At 40.6% G+C, this 23,019-nt stretch overlaps 3 protein-coding genes across 5 annotated transcripts; all 3 read left to right on the plus strand.

Moving 5' to 3' along the window:
• Nucleotides 1-770: 770 nt before the first annotated feature.
• LOC131989939 (uncharacterized) lies at nt 771-7,911 on the plus strand. Of its 2 annotated transcripts, none has more exons than XM_059355321.1 (4): nt 771-985; nt 5,533-5,660; nt 6,498-6,623; nt 7,132-7,911. In XM_059355321.1, the coding sequence occupies exons 2-4, from the start codon at nt 5,636-5,638 to the stop codon at nt 7,332-7,334; spliced, it is 354 nt and encodes a 117-aa protein (XP_059211304.1). In that variant the 5' UTR covers nt 771-985; nt 5,533-5,635; the 3' UTR covers nt 7,335-7,911. The 2 variants fall into 2 exon arrangements, with proteins under 2 accessions (XP_059211304.1, XP_059211306.1); XM_059355323.1 differs by having other exon boundaries at nt 5,536-5,660.
• A 3,672-nt stretch (nt 7,912-11,583) lies between these two features.
• Nucleotides 11,584-14,479, plus strand: LOC131989935 (uncharacterized). Of its 2 annotated transcripts, none has more exons than XM_059355317.1 (5): nt 11,584-13,013; nt 13,172-13,258; nt 13,363-13,497; nt 13,591-14,004; nt 14,117-14,479. In XM_059355317.1, the coding sequence occupies exons 1-5, from the start codon at nt 12,798-12,800 to the stop codon at nt 14,342-14,344; spliced, it is 1,080 nt and encodes a 359-aa protein (XP_059211300.1). In that variant the 5' UTR covers nt 11,584-12,797; the 3' UTR covers nt 14,345-14,479. The 2 variants fall into 2 exon arrangements, with proteins under 2 accessions (XP_059211300.1, XP_059211301.1); XM_059355318.1 differs by having other exon boundaries at nt 13,366-13,497.
• Nucleotides 14,480-15,521: 1,042 nt separating this feature from the next.
• Nucleotides 15,522-22,270, plus strand: LOC131989933 (uncharacterized). Its single transcript, XM_059355312.1, has 5 exons — nt 15,522-16,063; nt 16,180-16,389; nt 20,175-20,638; nt 20,769-20,873; nt 20,980-22,270. The coding sequence occupies exons 1-5, from the start codon at nt 15,655-15,657 to the stop codon at nt 21,256-21,258; spliced, it is 1,467 nt and encodes a 488-aa protein (XP_059211295.1). The 5' UTR covers nt 15,522-15,654; the 3' UTR covers nt 21,259-22,270.
• The last annotated feature ends 749 nt before the right edge of the window (nt 22,271-23,019 follow it).

Genomic DNA, 23,019 nt, shown 5'->3' on the forward strand with positions numbered 1-23,019 from the left:
TGAAGACCTGCGACTGATCTTCAGGGACAAGATTCTGGACACTTTGGAGACTTATTTCAATTAAAATATTTTTAAAAATCTGAGAAACTCAACTTGCGTTCTTTTTTTTTCTTTTTCTTTTTTTAAATGATTAATGTCATTATAACTGTGTTATTCTGCACAAAATACATTTTTGAGTTGTTCCTACGCCATGATCGTGCTGATTCCACAGATTCCACTTTTATATATCGCACTGAAATAGAAGAACACAGTGAGTAAAATGTAAAAAACAAAAACAATCCCTGAATCATCATGGGGTTGGTTCAGAGCAGGGATGGGAAACTTAAATGCTGCAGGGGGCCACAATTTTTCATGGACACTACCACAGGGCCACATATAGGACCGTGCACTTAACCAGATATGATGAAACTGCAATTTTAAATATGTTTACAGTGCAGTAACTTTACATATTTCATGTTCAAATGCATTTATAACAGTATAATTAGGAATACAAAAGGTTTGAAGCAAATAAAAATAACCACTTACTGTGATTTCTTTTTTATCAGTGCAAAAACAGCAGACTAACAGTAATTGCAAGAAGTAATTTTGTGCATTTTTACACTGCACTTTTAAGATTTCATGCTCAAATGCATGTAGTTGTACTGAGGGCCACTTCAAGTGAGGGTGAGGCCCCGGGCCTCCAGTTGCCCATCCCTGGCTCAGAGGGTTAAAAGATTGTTGGTCAGATAAAGGTTAGTAAAAACTGGTGATGAGAATGAAAGTGAAAGTATTTTTCTCAGCTCATACGCAGTTGACTGAACACCGCCATGTTGATTACTCTGCAGCAGGGGAAGAGAGCAGCTCAGAGAAATGTTTGTCACGGTCTTTGTTAAAGTTTAATTTGAGAGACCTGTTAACAACGAGCTGTGAGACACAGAGGAGCAGTTTAAGAGCGTCACAGTGCTGCAGCTGAAGAAGAAGATCGACTTCGTCGAGTTGGTCCCAGGTAAAATCTCTTAGCCTTTCTCATGTAACCTACAAGTGTTCATGATTAAAATGACCACTTGAAGCGTGCAGAGTTTAGTCTAATGCTAAAATGATGGACTACAGATCAGATTAGGTTCATACTTGTATTCTTGGTTGCTACTTGAACATGTTGTGAATATATATCTGTATTCGCTCTCAACATTTAGCTGTGTCTCCTTAAGGCCTCCTCTCAAACAGGCATGTATGTAACACCCGCGAATGTAATAATGCTTTATTACAGCTTTTATAGCTTTTAATGTAATAATCCCACAAACGTAATACATTTTCCACAAACGTAATAGCAGCTGTCTACTACAAACGTAACACGCGATTTCCCACAAATGTAATAACTATGTTTGCAGGGTCTTATTACGTTTGTGGGGAAGTGAAAATATTCAACTATTGTAATACGTTCCCACAAATGTAATAACGCAAAGAATAATGGTTGTTGTGGTGGTGGTTGTTGTTGTTGTTTGTTTGTTTGCCTACACACACACACACACACACACTACTAATCCATGGGTGCAAAATCCAGCTGCTGGCTGTCTCCACTATCACAGCACAGACTCTTACGCAACCAAGCCACAAGTTCCTCAACAGACGTTGAGGTGGGTGGAGTCAAACTTTGAGGTGGAGGAGTGTTAGATTTACTCAACGGCACCACTTATTGATGACAGCCATGAAGCACACTTCTATTATTATTATTACTGGCCTCATAAACAAATAAGGAGCATATTCACGTGTTATCAGAATTAAACATAAATACATATATAACAAGATTAGATAAACTATTGGATAATGTAATAGCAGATTAATAGGGATACCACAGCAGGGAATTCTATGGATGTACAGCAGCAGAGAGGGATAGTGCAATAACAAGATGTCAGTAAAAATGTGAAATGAGAAATAAGGAAGTTTGAAGCTAAAGCTGTTGTCATTCCCATTTTCATCATCCCAAAATAGTTTGCATCCTTTTGAAGTCTAATGTCGAGTTTTTTGCCTTTAGTGAATTCTAGTAAAATATGGGTCATTGCTTATTTTTATAAATGTTAAACCTTTATCTATCCTGATTTATAATGCTATTATACTGTATCATTTGTAACATTTTACATACATTACACGTGAATGTGCTTTGTACATAAGGTTATACCACTTAAGAGATCAAAGACTGAGGTGACTTTAACATCATCTTTATTGAACTGAACACAATTAAAAATCAAAGATAACATATTTAAAAAATAACAAATAACTGAATTAAAAATCACAGCAGAAAAGCCCTCTATTAAACAACATAACACACCAATACATTCAAAAATCACAGCAAATAAAAACCTTTATTAAGCAACATAACACACTCATGAGATGAAGCTGGTGCTGCTGTTTGGTCCTGAGGGGCTGGGGCAGATGTCACTGAATGTTGATGTGATGACAGATGTTTAATGTACTGGGATCTATTTATGATAGTAATGGTGCAAAAACAACAGTGGAAGTGTGTTGCTTTCCTGCAGTTTAATCCACACTTTATGATAGTGAACTCTGAAAGAGTGGAATAACAGTAAAAACACAAGTTATACAATTAAGTTGAACACATTGGGCCTCATTCATGAAACGTGAGCAGAACGAATTTGTGTGTAAACCGTTCGCAGACGGAAATTTACGTGCATCTCCGCATTCATCAATATTTTAGTAGCTCCGATCTTTTCGTAGCTACTAACAAAATCTACACATGCTGCTGACCACACGTAGTGCTTGTGTAAATTTAAGAACGCATATAAATAATGCTCGTCACTGTTGGAAATTACAATTTTAATTCATAATGCGTTCTGTTATGTACACAATACGCAGATGCCTTTGAAACATGTGATATAAACATGGCAAACGATTAAAAATATAACATATTTAGTTAAATTAGTTGGCAATTGGCGGGATTAAGATTCAGATTAAACTCATAATTGTGAATTATCTATGTAAATTGACGCATCCTGCCTGCAGTTCTCAGGGGTATCATTAAATTAATGCCAGAGTATATCCAATTTCCATACGGCGCACAACGGCAGACAGAAGTAATGCAGGGGTTCAGTGCAGTTGCAAACATGCCAGGTGTTATCGGTGCCATAGACTGCACACACGTACGCATCAAGGCTCCATCCGGTGATGCATTTGCTTACATTAACCGGAAAAACTTTCATTCCGTGAATGTGCAACTGATCTGTGACGCAAAGTGTGTGTTGTTAAACGTTGTGGCACGGTGGCCCGGTGGGACGCATGACGCATTCATCCTGCGTAATTGCGCAGTTGGCACGCGTTTGGAGGATGGAGCTGTGAGAGACGGCTGGCTCATTGGTAAGAATATAGCCTGCATAATCACATGTGTGTGTTATATATGGACTTACCTTTCTATATCCATAGGGGATAGGGGTTACCCACTGACGCCGTGGCTTATGACCCCACTGGCCAGCCCGCAGACACCACAGGAGCATACAATGAGGCGCACGCGGCTACTCGGGCCGTTGTAGAGCGCACCAACGGGGTATTTGGACTCTGAGCGTCCTCCTCCTGTGGCAGATGTACTTTTTTTGTGTGCGCTAATGCGTTTCTTTGCGTCAAGTTTAATGTCAAACCATTTACGTTTAACCTCGGACGTAGTTCTTTGCACTACAGAAACCACATTTACTGCGTCCGTCACCTCCCTCCACGCTTTCGCTTTGCCTGTCCCTGTCACACCACTACTAACAGATGAAAATATATTTTTTTTTTGGACTCCACTTCTCCCAAAATAACTTCAATCTCCGCTTCGGAAAAATTCTTTTTTCTTTCTCGTTCTTTTTTTCTTTGTGCCATGACTGACAGGTTGACAGGATGCCTCTACACACCTCCTTATATGGTGGTCATTAGCAATTCATGGGCGGGGTTCATGCTAATTGCTGATTACCGGGAGCGCGCTGCCACCTTACGATGGATTGGCATTCATGATCATACACACGTGTTTACGATCAGATCTGAGTTTCCCGCAGCGTTCATGAATCCGGAGTAGGTTTTTAGTAGCGTAGGCTTTTATGTGCAAATCTACGCACAAATCTACTAACGTTTCATGAATGAGGCCCAATGTGTGCAAATTGTGCAAAAATAGGTAAAATCAAAAATATGTGTAACACCAAATATATATAACAACAAATATATAAATATGTATGTATATATATATATATATATACACACACACACACACACACACACACACACACATATGTATACATATATATACATACAGTACAGGCCAAAAGTTTGGACACACCTTCTCATTCAATGCGTTTTTCTTTATTTTCATGACTATTTACATTGTAGATTCTCACTGAAGGCATCAAAACTATGAATGAACACATATGGAATTATGTACTTAACAAAAAAGTGTGAAATAACTGAAAACATGTCTTGTATTTTAGATTCCTCAAAGTAACCACCCTTTGCTTACTAGAATATAAGACATGTTTTCAGTTATTTCACACTTTTTTGTTAAGTACATAATTCCACATGTGTTCATTAATAGTTTTGATGAATTTACAATGTAAATAGTCATGAAAATAAAGGAAACGCATTGAATGAGAAGGTGTGTCCAAACTTTTGGCCTGTACTGTACATATATATTTGTTGTTACACATATGCAGTAAAGGCATCGATAACGACCACAGCTACTTTTTGGTATTTTAGGAGTCTCGCCCTCCAATAAAACACTGATGTCTCTATATGTCAAAGAAAATAAGCAGACATAAATGACATGATACTTAAAAATGGATACATAAGCATTCACCATCTAAGCTGACATTTGTATATAATAACGTTACTGTGTGTAAGTCATTTTAAATAAATTGGGATTAAGGACAGCCGCTTGATCGAACTCCAATTGGCCGCTACAGTAATCACAGGTGAGAGTGACAAGAATTATTTTGCTTATGCAAAGAAATAAATCTGTTTAAACACAAAATAATTTTAACTGATAATGAATGACAATGCTGCTTGGGTGCGTAAGTGCGGGGAGGGTCCGTGGTCGCGGGTTATGTTTGTAGCAGGCAGCAGCTATTACGTTTGTGGAATTATTACATTAAAAACAGCAAATTTTTTATTACGTTTGTGGGCATTATTACATTCACGGGCGTTACACAGGCAGTCTGCTCTGATTGGTCAGTGTTTGTGTCACTTCAGCTGAATGAGCGTTAAGGCCCAGTGACAGCACTTTCTGCCTCTACTTCACTATATTTATAACATCACAACTTAAGAGAAGAACTTCAATCTGTGTGAGTGGATGAGTTTAATGATCAGATGGTTGATACTATGGACCATGGAGTGTGACTGCAGCTCTAAAAGGATCAACTAACATTACTTTTAACAAGTTATTTAAACTTTATACCAATAATAAATGACTTTCTGTTCTTTTGGTAAATGTTGTCAGTGACTGGTTTGACCCCCTGTATGTGTGTTTGTGTGTGTGTGTGTGTGTGTGTGTGTGTGTGTGTGTGTGTGTTTGTGTTGTAGTAGATCAACAGCAGCTGATCTTTGGAGGCAAACAGCTGGAGGACGATGCTCTGCTGGTTTCATGTGGAATCCAACACAAGACAACCATTGAGTTAACTCTAAGATGGGAGACGGCCACTTTGTACTGGGTAAATCAGTAATGAAAAGTCAACTTTATTTTAAATCCATTCCCTGTATGTTTCCTCCTGGGACACATTTTAATAAAACACCAGAGCTGCACTTCACTGTCCTGACCGTCAGCTCAGGTGACATTTTGTTGTAGTTTGTTAAAAATCCAACTTTGCATTGATAATCTGATTTAAATTAAATTGTTATGTGCTGATCAATCCTTCAAAACCTTCACTGGCAGCCTGCTGTTTTCAGGCTTCAATTGAAAATCCTCCTTTTGTTTTACAAAGCACATGTGGGACATGCTGTCAGTCTATATCCCCAGCAGGTCTCTCCAGTCACAAGGTGGAAATCAGTATTTATGCTCCTGTTCTTTTAAAACCAAACTAAATACCGTTCTTTTCACTGGAGCATTTTCTTAATGAACACACTGTAATTGTACAGCATGCTCATTTGTATGTGTGTATGTGTTTTTATGTGTCTGTATGAATGGATGTCTCAATTTACATATTGTTTTTTTTTTTATTTTGTTACGTGTCATTTGACCTATATCCTGTTTGTACTGCATCAGAATGGTCATTAAAGGTTTTCAAGTGAGCATGAGGCAAACACGGACTCATTTTCAGCTATGCTATGTGTCTATATGAAAAAATATCTATTTGATATTTTAAATGTTATATTGCATTTGAATAAATGTGACTATTTGTTTTACTGTTTAACTCTGTCCAACATACAGGGAATGTTTTACATATATCCACCTGTTGGACATCAAATACATTCTGCATTCATTTAAAGAGAAACTTTATTAAGTGATGCAGTTATTAAAAACAAACTTTTATTTATTTTTGTTGAAATAGCTGTCAAGCTCTTCGTTAAAGGGTGTTTTGGGAAGACCGTAGGGGTCCACCTGCGCTACAATGAGCTTGAGAGCGTCACAGGGCTGCACCTGAAGGAGAAGATACAGACTCTCACAGGATACCCAGGTAACATCATGTTCATGATTAAAATGACCAGTTGAAGCGTGCAGAGTTTAGTTTAATGCTAAAATGATGGACTACAGATCAGATTAGGTTCATACTTGTATTCTTGGTTGCTACTTGAACATGTTGTGAATATATATCTGTATTCACTCTCAACATTTAGCTGTGTCTCCTTAAGGCCTCCTCTCAAACAGGCAGTCTGCTCTGATTGGTCAGTGTTTGTGTCACTTAAGGCCCAGTGACAGCACTTTCTGCCTCTACTTCACTATATTTATAACATCACAACTTAAGAGAAGAACTTCAATCTGTGTGAGTGGATGAGTTTAATGATCAGATGGTTGATACTATGGACCATGGAGTGTGACTGCAGCTCTAAAAGGATCAACTAACATTACTTTTAACAAGTTATTTAAACTTTATACCAATAATAAATTACTTTCTGTTATTTTGGGAAATGTTGTCAGTGACTGGTTTGACCCCCTGTGTGTGTGTGTGTGTGTGTGTGTTGTAGTAAATCAACAGCAGCTGATCTTCGGAGGCAAACAGTTGGAGGACGATCGTCTGCTGGTTTCATGTGGAATCCAACATGAGTCAACCATTGAGTTAACTCAAAGGCTACAGGGAGGAGGCCTCCCGTCTGGTGACCCAGGACGTGATGGAATGGGGGACAAGGATGGCAAAAACAGAAGTATGGAACATTTAGTTCTTTTTTAAACCCATTCCCTGTCTGTTTCCTGGGACACATTTTTATAAAACACCAGAGCTGCACTTCACTGTCCTGACAGTCAGCTCAGGTGACATTTTGTTGTGATTTGTTAAAAATCAAATTTTTGGCAGCCTGCTGTTTTCATAGCCTGGGTATACACATACTGCCTTGCACACTCGATTTCATTTCGAACTGCAAGACAGCATGGTGTCCATGGCCATTTCTTAGCCCTGCTTTAGGGATCCAATCACAGAACGGGGAGGGACGGTAAGACGATGACGCGTACTATTGGACAGACGGAAGCTTGTAGTTTTGTAGTTTTCTTACGGATCCAACATGGCTGCAGCAGACGCGAAGCTCTCTTTGGATCTAGCTGTAGACAGTGTTCTAGATAGTTTAGAGCCAAAGTTGAGAAGAGTTACACTCTGCTCTGTTATTAATATTTTTATTTGTATGATATATGTAGACCAAAGAGTTTGTTGTATTAATTCTGACTTTTCAATATTTGTTTAAAAAAAATGTATGTGTTTTTTATCATCTTTCTGACTTTGCTGGATATTAAACCATTTTTCCGGTATTAACATGTCACAAGTTTTATTTTTCAGTGTTTTATTTCTCAGATTGACCTGTAGAGGGAGCTACAGCTCTTCCTGTGCTTCTGGGAAAAAGACTATATGAAGATGAACAGGAAGGCAATTAAGGCACTATAAAATATAAGAAAGATAACGAGGAAAGAAAAATTAAAACGCCTCTAATAAAGTTGCTAAATTATTTTTAATAAATCATCTTTCACCACTGTAGCTACTTGTTTTTGAGTGCCTTCCTGTTAAACTTATTTTTCTTTGTTTTCCAAAAGCACCAGACATGCATTTATTTATTTATATAATTTAATCTCTTTTTTCCTGACCCTATATCTAGTTTTGCACGGCATCAAAAGAGACATTTCAAGTTTGCAAGTGGGCAAAAAGACAAATGTTCAGCTATGCTACGTGTCTATATGGAGAAATATCTATTTGATATTTTACATTTTTATATTGCATGTGAATACATGTGATTAGTTAACTGTTGTTACTGAATGTTTTTACACATCCAACAAAAATTAATCAAAAGAGAAACTTTATTAAGTAATGCAGTTATTATTGACAAACTATTGCTGAGCAGAGATCAACTGCAAGACAGAAAACTTTAAAAACATTACAAACTGCATTATTGAACATTATGAGAACATACAGCAGATATTTCACTGCTGGTTATGTAGCTTAACAAATCAGGCCACAAGTGTACACGTTAGGCTTCAGAAGCAAAGATATCTGACAGTGTGACAGAAGAAAATTGTGATACTTCTGTCAAAAATCACTTTATTCCACATGTCTAATTTAACATGTCTCCAAAAATAAACTGTAATAACTAGATCCTGTTAAAATCATTAAATTCTGCTCCTCAGAGACACTGTGAAGACATGATTGATTCTGCTGAGACCAACGGTCACATGACAAATATTCACTGAGAATCTGTTTACACAGAGCTGAGAGGAGAGGACAGGAGAGGCTGTAAACATGCAGATAGTTCAACATGTATAACATGTGGAAACCCAATTTTTCTTCAATATTCATAACACTTGTGGGCACAAAAGTGTTTTATATATAAATTCTATTTTATTACATTTTTAAAAATAATTTATCAGGGAAATTCAACATGTGTTTTTTTTCCCTTTTTTATGATTTATGTCATTGTAACTGCTATTCTGCACAAAATACATTTTTGAGTTGTTCACACTTCTAGCCATGATTGTGTTGATTCCATAGAGCTGCAGGACTTTTATATACTACAGTGATAAACGAGGCCACGGTGAGTAAAATTGGGCTTCATGGTTAAGCTAAAATGCTGCTAGCTTCAGCTAAATATTTACCAATCAATGTATAGGAATAACATCAATCTTCTGCTCTAACTTTGAGCAATAAACTATTCTTTTTGCAGGATGTAGAAAGAAACTAATTCTGCTCAACTCAATCAGTTTGTGATTTTCACATCGGGACACTCACGTTTTTGAAGCCAGACGGGCGATCTTCTTCTCGAAGTATTGCATCTCTTCAGTTGTCAGCACTGCCAGCCTGCACACCTCTTGATAAGGCCACAAGCAGGACACTTAAATGTATGCTGGCCCTGCAATGAAAAGGACACATTATGTTTTAATGCCAGCTGAGACCGGGGGGCCAAATCAGAATAAAAAGAGTTTAAAAAAAAAAGAATAAAAAAAGTTTGGGTCCAAAATATCCTATTTCAGGAAAATGCACTTAAAGTGTTAAAGTAAAGCTACTACAGTCATGGAATAAAATATTAGACCACCCTTGTTTTCTTCAGTTTCTTGTACATTGTAATGCCTGGTACAACTAAAGGTATTTGTTTGGACAAATACAATGATAACAACAAAAATAGCTCATAGGAGTTTAATTTAAGAGCTGATATCTAGACATTTTCCATGGTTTTACTGATAATGGTTTTGGTTATTATCAAGAAAACCATGGAAACAAATGTACGATGTCCAAATGTAGACGTCACACTGAAACATGTTCATACTGAAATTTACTAAAACTGATGAACTGACAAAGTTTATTTCTACTCTTTGTGACACTCAGCTGATAATTCAGAAAGGTTATGGTTCAGTTTGTAAAGGAGGAGTTCAAGTCCCAATTGGAGTTTTATTGTTGTCTCTTATTGTGAAAAACCTGCCTTGAATGGGTAAAACGGACTGAAACAGGAAGTCTTTTAACTTTGCTTCTCTGCAGTTTAACAATTAAGAAGTTACTGCAGCTGCACTATGATCTTATTTCTGCCTGGTTCTTTGACTTAAGCAGGACGTTCCTTATTTGACCACCGATATGTTCTACCCATAACCAGATTATCTGTCTTGTCTTGTGCATCGAGGATGTAAACTGTGTAGAAAGATTGCTGTTTCATGCACTGCGAAGAGAGAGAAGCAGATAGAAAAACAAAAACAAAAGGTATTTACAGAACTTAATCTAAAGTACTGGAAATGGGTAGTTACGGTGACACAAGAAACACTTTAATTTGTCTGTGAAGCTAAAGGTCGGCGGTTCGAGCCCACCCAGGGAGGAAATCCTCCTCATTGACCACTGGTACACCATTATTAACAGTAACTGTCTTTGTTGGCCCAAATTGTATTTCCACTGGCATTGGTAACATACTTGTACCTTTCATGGTTTATAAACTCAGTATCTTGAGTATATTAAAGCAACTAAACAACAAAGACCAGATAAAAGAAAAAGGCATTCATGTCTCAATTTAATATACAATTCTGGAGATAAACGGAGTAGCAGCACAAGAAACACACTGAAAATGTTTAAATGTACATTTAAGGACAGCAAACAATTCAAACGACCTGTTACTAAAATTTACTTTACTTTAATCATGGCACTCCATGTTCAATGTCAGATTGGATGTTGACCAATCACAGCGCTTCTTTGTCCAACGTCAGATTGGAGGTTGACCAATCACGGGGTTTATTTCCAGTGTGACAGCAACGTTCAAAGTTTTGCCTGCATTTACCTGTCTGTAGTTTTGCTGCAACACAAGAAACAGGCTGAAATTAGTTTACATTAAAGGACAGCAAACAGTTCAAAAGACCTGTTACTACAATTTAATTTAACTGATCCAAGATAAAAAGAGCCGTCTTCTGTAAAACAATACCAAAGAATTCAGCACATAAAAGTGGGAGGAGCGTGAAGATGTCCCGCCCCCCAACCTACTCATCCAATCAGGGCACTCCATGTCCAATGTGAGATTGGACGACAGCCAATCACGGCGCATCTTTGTACAATGTCAGATTGGACGGCGGACAATCACGGCGCTTCTGTCCAATGTCAGATTTGATGGCGGCCAATCACGACGCTTCTTTCCAATGCGACAGCGACGTTCAAAGTTAGCGGTCTCCGGGCGCTTTACTCTGGGAATTCAGCCGGAGATAACTCGAGAAAGGTAAGTGATCGGTAAATGTTTTTCATTCTATTCTCAAACAGTCATCGCAGTTACCTGCCGCAAGAGTTACTTTTGTCATTTTAATGTCAAGAGGCAAATTACGTTTAATGGCAATTTTCGGCGCCATATTATCAATAGGTAACGCAGTCTATGTAAAACGATATGTTTCTTATTCATACTCAAACAGCCATTTCTACCCGCCACATAAGGCAATATCATTGTGTTAGCGAGTTTCACATTAAGTTAAACGGCGATGTCCGCCGACATGCTATTAACAGATAACGCCGTTCATGTAAGCAACCAAGACCATGTCATAAGTGATCACCAAATGTATTTAATGTCATACTCAAACAGTCTACGTTACTATACATCCACCTGCCACATTAGGCAATATCATTTTGATTGCGAGTGTCACATTAAGTTAAACGGTGATATCCACCGACATGCTATAAATAGATAACGCCGTTTGTGTAAACAAAGTGCATGATGTTCTCTTGACATGGTGGTCAGAAAATGTGTATTATGTCATACTCAAACAGTCATACATTGCACGCTATATTTCCACTTGCCACACAAGGTATTGTAATATTAATTGCGAGTTTCACATTAAGTTAAAAGGCGATGTCCGCCAACATGCTATTAATAGATAACGCCGTTTGTGTAAACAAACAATATGATGTACTGTAAACAGAAGCGAACACTAAATGTTTTAAACTACATACTGTATTCAAACAGTCATATGTTATACGCTTTATTTCCATCTGCCAAACAAGGTATTGCCATTTTAATTGCGAGTGTAACACTGTTAAACGGCGATATCCGCCGGCCTGCTATCAATAGCCTAGATAACGTCGTTCATGTAAACAAACAATATGATGTACTGTAAACGTTAATAAACGGCTCGTTGCCGGTACTTGCATAGTATGAATGAAGAGTATCTGTAGAATACATTAAATTGAATCGTTGCATTTTTCATCATCATTACATACACTATATAAATGAAGAGTATCTGTACAATACATTATATTATCATGAAAAGTATCCTGCACTTTGTCCTCATAATTTGAAGATTCATCAGTTAAAAACTACTTAAAAGACAGAATAAAATATGATTTTAGCCCATCCCCCACTCTCTTTTTCACACCAATTCTGTGAGTTTTTTCACAAGTTTATTTTTTTATTCTTATTGTTTGACTATTCATATGTTGTTGTGTGACTGTTTTTACATAAAGTACATTTTCTTATTTGAATTTCATAATATCTTACTTCAAATACACATTTTTGTTATCCCCCTGGTTCTTACTTAGGGCTGGTGCCTGCTGACAAATTTCCCCTTATAAAATTGTCCGACATTGTACCACTGCACAGTTCAAGCAAGCATGCATCATCTAACTAGCTTACTACCTGTTAAAGACATCTGATCAGCGGTGATAGGTTACCAACTTTCATCAGTAGCATTACATGAGTGTGTGTTTATGTGTTCAATGCATGCTTACATTCAGTGTTTACATAATTGCAACTTGTTATTGTTTTTTTTTCTTATTAAGATGAGCACAAAAAGCCACAAAGCTATTGGAGATGGAGAGTGGATGTCCAGGCTGAGGGCATTTGCCAGCTCTGGGGTTTGGCCTTCTGGAGCAGGCAATAGACCAGCCCCAAGGCAGCGGAAGTGGCATGACCTCTATCAGAAAGTACAGTACAGCAAATTATGTATAATGCACCTATCACTGATTATCATTAGTATTCAGGTCACTTAATAAAAAAACAGCTATTTGAATCTGAAGATAATATAAATCACAATGAAATGTATACTGAGGGACTAACTCCAGGCTAATTCTGTTTGTTTCAGATTGAGAAGTGCCCCATGCAGACCCGTGGTCAGACAACCCTCTTTGGAGGGTCCACAGGCTGTAATTGTGGTTTTCATGCTGTTCAGGTGATATATATTAAAAAATAACATGTCATTGTTGTAAATCTTGCATTGCACACCTTTTATATGCTGTTGCTGTTACATCACATTTTGTCATGAATTTGTTTTAGCAGCCGGCCCCTCATGTTCACCAGCAGCAGTCTGTGGCCTCAGGCTCTACCCTGAGTGTGACTGCTGCCCCTGACTCAGAACCTGGTGCTACAGCCCCGCAGTCTTTCCTGCGTCCCCCTCCTAGTTTGGCAATGGTGAATATTTTTATAGCAATTATTATAGTGTATGAAACACATGTTATGTGCTGCATGGTAAAACTACATTTTATACTATATTTTTCCTTTCAGTTCACTAAATCACGTTTTGGTGGGTCGGTCTCACCAAAGCCAAATTTAGTGGCTAGGAGGACCCCAAGCCCTTCACCTGCTCCATCCTCTGTGAGGACTCCTTTTACGGCCTCCGTGAGGACCCCCAGCCCTGCTCCACCCTCTGTGAGGACCCCTAGCCCTGCTCCACCCTCTGTGAGGACCCCTAGCCCTGCTCCACCCTCTGTGAGGACCCCCAGCCCTGCTCCACCCTCTGTGAGGACCCCTAGCCCTGCTCCACCCTCTGTGAGGACCCCCAGCCCTGCTCCACCCTCTGTGAGGACCCCCAGCCCTGCTCCACCCTCTGTGAGGACCCCCAGCCCTGCTCTATCCTCTGTGAGGACCCCTAGCCCTGCTCCACCCTCTGTGAGGAGACCCAGCCTGGCAGCAGCCTCTGTCAGTACAGTGTTTATTAACTGGTTTGGCTCTATCAAAAGTAACCTTTAACACAACCTTTATTAATGTAATAACCTAATTGATTGTCCTATTTTTTTGGTCTCCCAAACAGGATGAGTCTGGAGGAGTTCACCCAGCGCCTGCTGGCGACGCAGCTTCATTCTGGTTGCCGGGGGAAATGAGCAAGACCCTCCCTGTGCAGGACCAGAGGTGGATTGCAAACACCCTCTTTAATTCTGGTAAACTGCTGCCAGATTTGAAGCTGTGGTACGAGCCGCCCGTTCCAGCCGTCATTTATCACCAGACACAACACCGGACCGTTTCTTCACCCATCGGCTGATGGTGTGGATGCCCTACCACCTGTGGAAGGTGAGGGTGTCCTGCCCAGCTTGTGGGAAGCAGCTGACAGGCTATGGTGTCCACAAGAGGGCTCGGAAGGTCCTGGATGTTGACAGGTATTACCTGTTGGTGACAGAGACACTCAGGTGCACTGTGTGTTCCCTGAACTACCTGTCAACCAGCCAGACTGTCAGGGACCAGTTGGACCTTCCGCACCAGAAGATGTTTCGGCTGATTCTGACCCGCAAGTGAGTACAAGAGCAATGACAAGATGGTGACTGTGAATTAAACCAATAATTAGGTTTTTGACCATGATACATGATATAGTGTATTTCAGTATGCTTTAGCTAAACAGGGTGTAAGAGGAGATTAAATATTGATATTGGAACAGGCAACATGTAATTTGGAAAATAATCACCTGTTATGATGTTGGGATTATTACTCAAATACATCCTTCCCTATCTCATGTGAGTAGACTGGGTCATCAGATGACCAGATAAAGTGGCTTTGGAACAACAGACAATAACGCAACAATGTGCATTTCAGATATGCTTGTGACATCCGTGTCATTCGGCTTCTGCGGGACCAGACACTGGGGAACAGTCCTGCACGCATGGTTAAGCAGCTCAGGGAGAACCATGGTGAGGAATGGCTGAACCGCTTAGCACATTATCTTGGGGAGTGTGCTGACTTTGTGGATCAGCCCAGCCTCTTCCCAGTGGTCTGCCAGGAGCCCCCAGACCCCATCGACATCCCCACCAGTCGCTGGCTGCTGTCTGTTTATGGCAGGGACATACTCTCCCGCATGGACCACATCAAGGCCAGCATCACCTCAATGTTTGGGTCCATCTTAAAAATGGACTCAACTAAGAAGGTAATAAGTAATGATGTCAACATGGGATGACAAATGAACTTTTTTTTACATACACAACATCTACATACACTGACTTGCTACTATAGATAATGTTTTAAACAATACTGTTGTCAAATTCCAGATCACAAAGAAGCTGGCTGGTCATGGAAGGGGGACAGCTCTCTGGGTGACCTCTATAGGGAACCAGCTTGGGCAGATCCTTACCAGTGTCCTGACGGTGCAGGAGGGGCCAGGACTGGATGTCATGGTGTCTGGTGTGATGGAGCGTTACCGCCAGGCAGCTGTTCCACCCCCAGTGCTGCTGTATGTGGTCTGTGGTTGCTGTATTCAGGATGGAGCAAGCAAGCTGCAGACCAGATTTTCAGAGTGGCCAGACCTCCACATACGGCTGGACATCTGGCATTTTATGAGGAGATTAGCTGCTGGGTGCACCACAGATGCCCATCCCCTCTACCCCACCTTCATGGGTTGCCTGTCTGCCTGCAACCCATGAAGTTCTCCTGGTGGACTGGAGAATCAGTAAGAAGGAGCTGGCACAGTACTGCAGCAGGAGAACACCCAGTGAGGATGCCACTATCAGCCTCATAGAGCGCCTGCTGGAGAACCTGATGGGGTCAAGTGGGAGTGATCTTATGGGGGTGCCACTCCTGCACCAGGAGCGCATGGAGCACATCTGGCATGTGCAGAAACGCCATGTCAGGTGTATCCAGGACGTACCAGGTGTACAACTGTACACAGAAACAGGTACCACCACCAAAGGAGGAGTCATCCTAACCAGGTACCGGTGTGCCAGAGGGTCCACATCCCTGGAATCCTTCCACTGCCACCTGAACAGGTTCATTCCAGGTTGGTGTTGTTTCTACAAATTATTTTTTAAATTATTTATGTTTTGTTTTGAGAGCATTATTCAGATTGAAAGGAAATACCCGTGTCTGTGGCATAAATATTTTTGCTGTTTTCAGGAACCAGTGCAAATACACTGAATATCCAGCTTTACCTCCTGGAAGGCCTGAACAGGTGGAACCAGGACAGGAGGACTGCTGCAGTGACCACCAAACCAGCATGTCTCCTCACCTATGCTGGGGATGTGGCCCACTGCGTGAACACCAACAGCCTGAAGGTGTTTGGCCGAGCGCATCTGCCCACGTTCACACCACCTGCCAGATACACTGGTATGTCTAATTGATATCTGGCTACATAATACTGTGGGTTTGTGGGTCTGAACTTAAATTCAATGAGCCATGATTTGTACTTTCCATTGCCATACATATATACAGGGCTTGAAGACCTCCGGCACGGTGCCGGAAATCCGGCTCGGGATTTTTTTTGGTGTTTTTTTTTTTTTTTTTTAATCATGTTTAAAAAAAAAAAAAAACACCACGAGTCGGAGGCCGGCTCGTTAAGAAGAGCCACCGTTATCGGCAGTTAGCTCTGTAGCAGTACAGTGTGTATGTGGCCCATTTCAGAATTGCGGGTACATTTGAAGTTTAGACAAAATAAGAATTTTATTTTATTTTTTTCCATAAAACCTTTTTCATTCCCATAGAGAATACTTTAAATTTAACACTTCCAGCATTTGCCAAGCTTAAACATGTAAGATTTAAAACATTTAATCTGAAAATCATCGTAGTATCAGTAAAATCAGTCAACTCTGTTGCAGACAAATTAGGGTAAATATTTATAGTACTCAAATGTAATACAGTTTAAAACCATGTCTTTCCTAAGAGAACGTTTGTCTTTACATCCACTAATTCAACTTTAAATTTTCTAAGATAAAGATTCTTTTTTCAGTAAAATCATTGACACATTTAATTGGAAAGTTCCCAAGACAGTTTGGATTTTCTCTAAATATTGCTCCAAAAATGAATGAAACGCTTTGAAATTTCATGTATAGTGAGAATGTTAGTTATGACACAGCTTCTGGTTAATTTGTCAACAATAAAACATATTTAATTAGAATTTTTTTAAACAAAACTGTGTGAAACAGAGTTGACGGCTATGTGAACAGAGTTGACATGAATAACAGAGTTGACAAACTGTGTAAAAGCCCAAAAACAGTAACTCTGTTATCATTAAATTGTTGACACATGTAACAGAGTTGACATTTTCCACCATGTTGTGCTTTAACTCCACATGCTAGCTTAAAACCAGATAACACATGTCATGAATAAAACCATAATTTAATGAATTTTCATCATATAATTGTTTTAGTTTTTTAAATGACAGATTCACTAGAATATCCTAGTAACAGATTTGACATATAATGAATCTACTGTTGTTGTATTCTCAACATTTTGTTAATTTTGTTAACAAGTTAATGAGAGAGAAAGTTTAACATTCCATAGTTCCCTCCAAATCTTTTCTGCAAGAGGAAGTGACATCACTGTGTGTTTTTTATTTGAATGCTGTAGATTTTTTTATATGGTTTTATAACAGAGATAACAGAGTTGAAAAATATATATTTTTAATGTTGAAATCCCATGTATTACAGAAAATGAATACTCTGTGCAACTGTAAGTATAAGTATTTATAGAATTAGCACAAAAAAAACTGCTAATTTTAATTAATTATTTTATGTTAATTCAATATGAACGTGTGAATCAAAAGCTGAAGACAGCCAATAATTGGTGGGTGGGAATCATTTAATTAATATTTTACATATAAATTGTGCCTAAAATACACACCAAACATTATTATTGGTGATCATTCAATATAATAAGCAATATTATTTAAAACAGATCCAGTAAATACTTTTTAGGGGGAAATAATCAAAGGTTTTTCTGGGAGACGCGAAATGTACCCGGAATTCTGAAATCACCCATGTGCTGCTGCTGCAGGAGAAACAGCGATCTGTTTGTTTACAACAAGCACCGGACACTCTGTGCGCAGTTAGCGCGTACCGTTAATTCACGATCACTATGTTTATGATCAGCGGAGACACTGTGCATAACAATTAGCCATGCTGCTTTGTTTATGATCATTTGCTGTGCACAGTTAACGACGGCGAAAACCATACCTCACCTCCAGAGTCTCTAAATCGGTCTGGGGGCTAACTTGTTGTGGAGACACGCAGAGTGAGCGGACATTTAAGAGGTTGTGGCATGAGACTTTCCCGGTGGTAGTCGAAACACGGCTATACGGTCCGTGCGTGCGCTCTCCCACATTTCCACCGGGCGTGGAACGGCTCCGCCGCGGGTTTGCTCCGTCCTCTGCCCGGCGTCAGTTCCCACCGGGCGCGTAACGGCAGCGTAGCGAGCCAGCCGTAAAACAAGAGGAAGTGCCTTATTGGCTGCCCTTTACACGTGCAAAAAATTATTTGGTGCCCTCTAGGGTGCCCCTTCATACAATTAATTATGATGATGATCCCTCTAGCGCAAGAAAATTCAATAACGTGTCTTAATGAGTGCCCTTCTAGTGCCCTTTTTCCTGTTTGGTGCCTCCGTGGTTGAAAAAGCGCACGAAAGTGCCCTCTAGAGTGGTGAAAATGAGAGAAAGTGCCTTATTGGCAGCCCTTTACACATGAAAAAACTTGTCCTATACGGTTCCCCTTTATACAATAAATTATGATGTGCTCTCTCGAGATTCTATAATACAGTATCACTGAACTGTGGATAATGTTATGTGAGATGTTTGCTCTCATTTAGCTCTCAAAGTGCACAAAATAGATGCATTTTACTTAAAAATGTACAAATTTTCTCCCGGGGGGGGCATGCCCCCGGACCCCCCTAGATGGTTTGGTTCAATACTTTTAATTGTCAGTATCATATCATCAATGACTTTGATCTGGATCTCCTTTTAACTTAATGCTAATATTTCATCATACATGTTGCATCAGAGCTTTTTGCGTGCTTGTGGGGCCCCATGTTGTGCAGAATGGGCCCTTTTTATTTTTTCGCCCCTGCCCCTACCACAGTTTGAGTCCGACACTGTATGTCATAAATGATTGATGCTGTTCCACTTCAACAATCCGACTCTTGTTGTCCATGTCTCCGACCCTCCGAGACCCTTTGATTGATTGATTGATTGATTGATTGCTGATCTGGTGCCAAGACGTAATGTTGATGTGAAGTTGTTTTAGGCTGCATGAACTGCGTATTGTTTTATTTTGAAAGGATTCTGTATTTTCATCTTGTTAACAAGAATGTCAGTTTTCCAGTTATGCCGCTTCCCCCCCTGCATAAAAAAAATTTAGGCACAGGATTTTTTTCTGCTTCAATCCCTGTATATATATATATATATATACATATATATATATATATATATATATATATATATATATAATGCTTTGAATACAATTAATAAAATTGGTCTTCAATCTTCCCAAATTTTCACACACAACACCTCTCCTCCGCTCCCTCCACTGGCTACCAGTGGCTGCGCGGATACGCTTCAAGACTCTAGCTCTGGCGTACTCTGCTGCTAACGGTTCAGGTCCTACTTACATCCAGGACCTTGTCAAACTCTACACCCCTGCCCGTCCTCTCCGCTCTGCATCAGCCAAACAGCTGGCGACTCCCACCTTGCGTGGGTCAACTCGCCTCAAAACCACTTCCAGACTTTTCTCTGTCTTGGCTCCCAAATGGTGGAACGAGCTCCCCACCGACATCAGGACCTCAGACAGCCTGTACATCTTCCGCCGCAGGCTGAAGACCTATCTCTTCCAACAATACCTCGGTTAAGTCATGGTCACCTAACAGATATATATATTTAAAAAAAAAAAAAATTCTTCTTCTTTTCTCTTCTTTTCTTCTTTAACATATAGCACTCCTTAGCAATGACAGTTAGCTCTTAAAGTTGTGTACTTACTCGATTCCTATGGTCTATGTCTAGTACCATCAGGTTGAATGCACTTATTGTAAGTCGCTTTGGACAAAAGCGTCTGCTAAATGACATGTAATGTAATGTAATGTAATGTAATGTAAAGTGTGTGACTGTCTCTATCTCAACTTTGTCGTAGGAGAGCTGCTTGGTGTTGACTACCTGCTGAGTCAGACTGGACAGCCCCTGAAGGTGAACCCAGACTCAGAGGAGACTGAGGACATGCTGGAGGATGTGGAGGGGAACGAGGAAGAAGAAGAAGATGAGGGCTCTGATGAGGATCAAACACCTGATCTTATGATGTCAAGTCTCCTGGATGACCCAAGTTTCTCTGTCATCTCTCAGCCATGTCCCTCCTCTGAACTTCCCTCCATGTTTGCTGCCTCCACCCTGGCTGCTTCCTCCACCATGGCTGCTTCCTCCACCCTGGCTGCTTCCTCCACCCTGGCTGCTTCCTCCACCCTGGCTGCTTCCTCCACCGTGGCTGCTGCCTCCACCGTGGCTGCTCCCTCCACCCTGGCTGCCTCCTCCTCCCAGGCGACTGCTCCTTCCATGGCTGCTGCCTCCTCCCTAGCTGCTGCTGCTTCTGCTGACGAGTCTGGGGTATGTTAATACTTTTCAATACAAGTATTGGACAATACAAGTATTGAAAAGGAATAAAATCACGGTTTGTGCATTTTGTTCCACTTCGCTGTCCTTAAATTGTGTTGCTCATCTGCCTTTTCTTTATCAGGCTGTGGAAGACTCTGGCATGCCAGGCATGGACAGAGTTGACAGCTTGGCAGCATATCTGGTGGAGCTGAGAGATCAGCCTTCTCTGGTCCTAACCAACCAGCAGGTCAGGAACCTATATTGCCTTACTGCTTTCCCTCTCTGCCCAGTCATGTACACACTTGCCCATGTGTTTGTCTTCTCATTTGATGTTGTGATCTCTTTCTACTTAGGCAAGCAACATTGTTGCTCTTTGGCAGAACCTGCTGGACTATGATCGGCAGAGAGTGGTGTTTGCAGCCAGACACCAGCAAAAGCTGAACACGGGGAGGTTCAGAGTCTCAAAGAAGAGGGAGGAGTTCACACCAGGGGTGGAGAGTGTCAGGAGGCATACACTCACCACCACTGCCCCACTGGCCCAGTGGCCAGATTGCTGCCGTCTGATAGAGATTCTGTTTGTCCGACTCTGTGCTATCCACCGCAGTCCCAAGAAGCGGGGGACTGGCACATAGGAAAATCAGACAGCGCATTCTGTCCAATGGGACAGTGATGCAGCAGACCAACCTGCAGCTGGTGGACGTGAGCCACACCACCCTTGTGCAGTGGCATAATAAGAGGGTCAAAAGCCAGGAGCAATCAGTGCTGATGCAGGGGTTGAATTTACCGAGCCGCTTCTCGGTGGCTGTTGAGCCTCTACTCCCGGCTAATTTAAGACCTGATTCTGCGCCTCCCCAGCCTGGCCCACCTCACCTGTATCACCTGCCCAGCAGCACCGTGGGTCAGGCGCAGGTGAAGAGGAGGTTGGCAACCACAGCTGCAACACCGCCAGCTGTAAGGCCACGTACCCAGCGGCAGCTGCTCCATTCTTGGGCCCCCAGGTGATGCAGACTCCACAGTGCCTGGGTATCCGCCTCTCTTCTGTCGCTACTACTCCTCCACAGGCCCTGGGATTCCTCCTCCCCTCTGCCCCTCCTGCTCCTGCGTCTGCTCCAGCCAGAAAGCTGACCCGCAAAGTACTGCACAATACGTGCAAGAAATGCGGGCAGTTTAGGACAGCAGAGACTGGGCACAGCCAGTACAAGGGTGTAGTATACTGCCCCTCTGTAGAGGCTGTTCCCAAGGAGCAGTGGTTGGAGGGGATGAAAAATAAAAATAAATAGTTGTTTGTGCCCCAGCATGGGCACTGGGCTACTGCCCCTCTAACCCCCCTTCCAGAGCCCTCCTTCATGGCCAATAGTTGCCAACTCCACTGGTTGCAAAAAAAGTTCAATGTGGAGACTGTTTAATTGTGTTGTGGCCATTTCTGATTTCCCTTGCAGGTTTTGTATTTTTGTATTTTATTTTATTAGTAGTAGAGACTGTGTCGTGCTGTTTTTAACTGTGTTGTGGTCATTTCTAATTTCCCTTGTAGGTTTTTTTTAATTTAATTTAATTTAATTTTAATTATATTAGTAGTAGAGACTGTGTGATGCTGTTTTTAATTGTTCTGATGCTGTGATTGTTTACAATAAAAGTTGGATTCATTATGGTTTATGTGAAAAATCTTGGGTTTGCCTTATTCTTAGGCCATTTCTGATTTGCCAATATATAGTTAATTCATCATAACATAATCCCTGATCATCTGGAAAGGAAAATGATTATGGTGATATTTTGTATTTTTGGTATTTAACTAGTCACAAGACTGATCACTGGACTAAGAGAAACCTGAAATAGCCTTAGAAACCAACTTGATCAACCAAAAGACAGTAGAAATTATTCTTCAAGGGAACTCAAAGCAAAATACACCTCAGATTGAAATATTTAATCAAACTTTGAACTCTGAAGATATAAATAATCTACATATGTAAAGTGTAAGTATCTAGGGGCAGCACAAACACTATTATTCTGCACATTAGGAATTTCAATCCTGGCGGTGCCGGGATTCGAACCCACGCTCATGTGGATGTGTCCTTCCCAGCTTCCTTCTACTACAAGGTGCAAAAAAATCACTTTTTTATGCTTTTTTTTACCAAACTCCTGAGATTATAAAGACTTCAAAACGTCACAGGGTTGGAAATAGCCATTGCAGAAACATTTTTCTTTCCCCTTTTCTCTCCTTTTCCTCTTTTTTCTTTCTTTTTCCTTTCTTTTCCTCTTCCCCCTCCTTCTTCCCCGTTCTTCCCTTTCTTCCCCCCCTTAATAGACTATTGTTCCCCAGCTTATGTTGTTTCTTCCCATTGTTCGTCTGTTATTATAACATTTGCTTCCAATTCCCATTTTTCCTTGACATCCAA

This window comes from Centropristis striata, chromosome 17, assembly GCF_030273125.1.
Source record: "Centropristis striata isolate RG_2023a ecotype Rhode Island chromosome 17, C.striata_1.0, whole genome shotgun sequence".
Classification (NCBI taxonomy): domain Eukaryota; kingdom Metazoa; phylum Chordata; class Actinopteri; order Perciformes; family Serranidae; genus Centropristis; species Centropristis striata.

What these genes read in the sequence shown, in the direction of transcription:
- LOC131989935 (XM_059355317.1), top strand. Translation starts at nt 12,798, where the DNA reads ATGTGTTCAATGCATGCTTACATTCAGTGTTTACATAATTGCAACTTG. An exon ending in GGCATGACCTCTATCAGAAA is followed by an intron (nt 13,014 to 13,171) that starts GTACAGTACAGC and finishes TGTTTGTTTCAG; the next exon opens with ATTGAGAAGTGCCCCATGCA. An exon ending in CCAGCCTGGCAGCAGCCTCT is followed by an intron (nt 14,005 to 14,116) that starts GTCAGTACAGTG and finishes TCTCCCAAACAG; the next exon opens with GATGAGTCTGGAGGAGTTCA.
- LOC131989939 (XM_059355321.1), top strand. Translation starts at nt 5,636, where the DNA reads ATGGGAGACGGCCACTTTGTACTGG. An exon ending in AGACGGCCACTTTGTACTGG is followed by an intron (nt 5,661 to 6,497) that starts GTAAATCAGTAA and finishes TTGTTGAAATAG; the next exon opens with CTGTCAAGCTCTTCGTTAAA. An exon ending in GACTCTCACAGGATACCCAG is followed by an intron (nt 6,624 to 7,131) that starts GTAACATCATGT and finishes TGTGTGTTGTAG; the next exon opens with TAAATCAACAGCAGCTGATC.
- LOC131989933 (XM_059355312.1), top strand. Translation starts at nt 15,655, where the DNA reads ATGCCCATCCCCTCTACCCCACCTTCATGGGTTGCCTGTCTGCCTGCA. An exon ending in ACCACCTGCCAGATACACTG is followed by an intron (nt 16,390 to 20,174) that starts GTATGTCTAATT and finishes ACTTTGTCGTAG; the next exon opens with GAGAGCTGCTTGGTGTTGAC. An exon ending in CTTCTGCTGACGAGTCTGGG is followed by an intron (nt 20,639 to 20,768) that starts GTATGTTAATAC and finishes TTTCTTTATCAG; the next exon opens with GCTGTGGAAGACTCTGGCAT.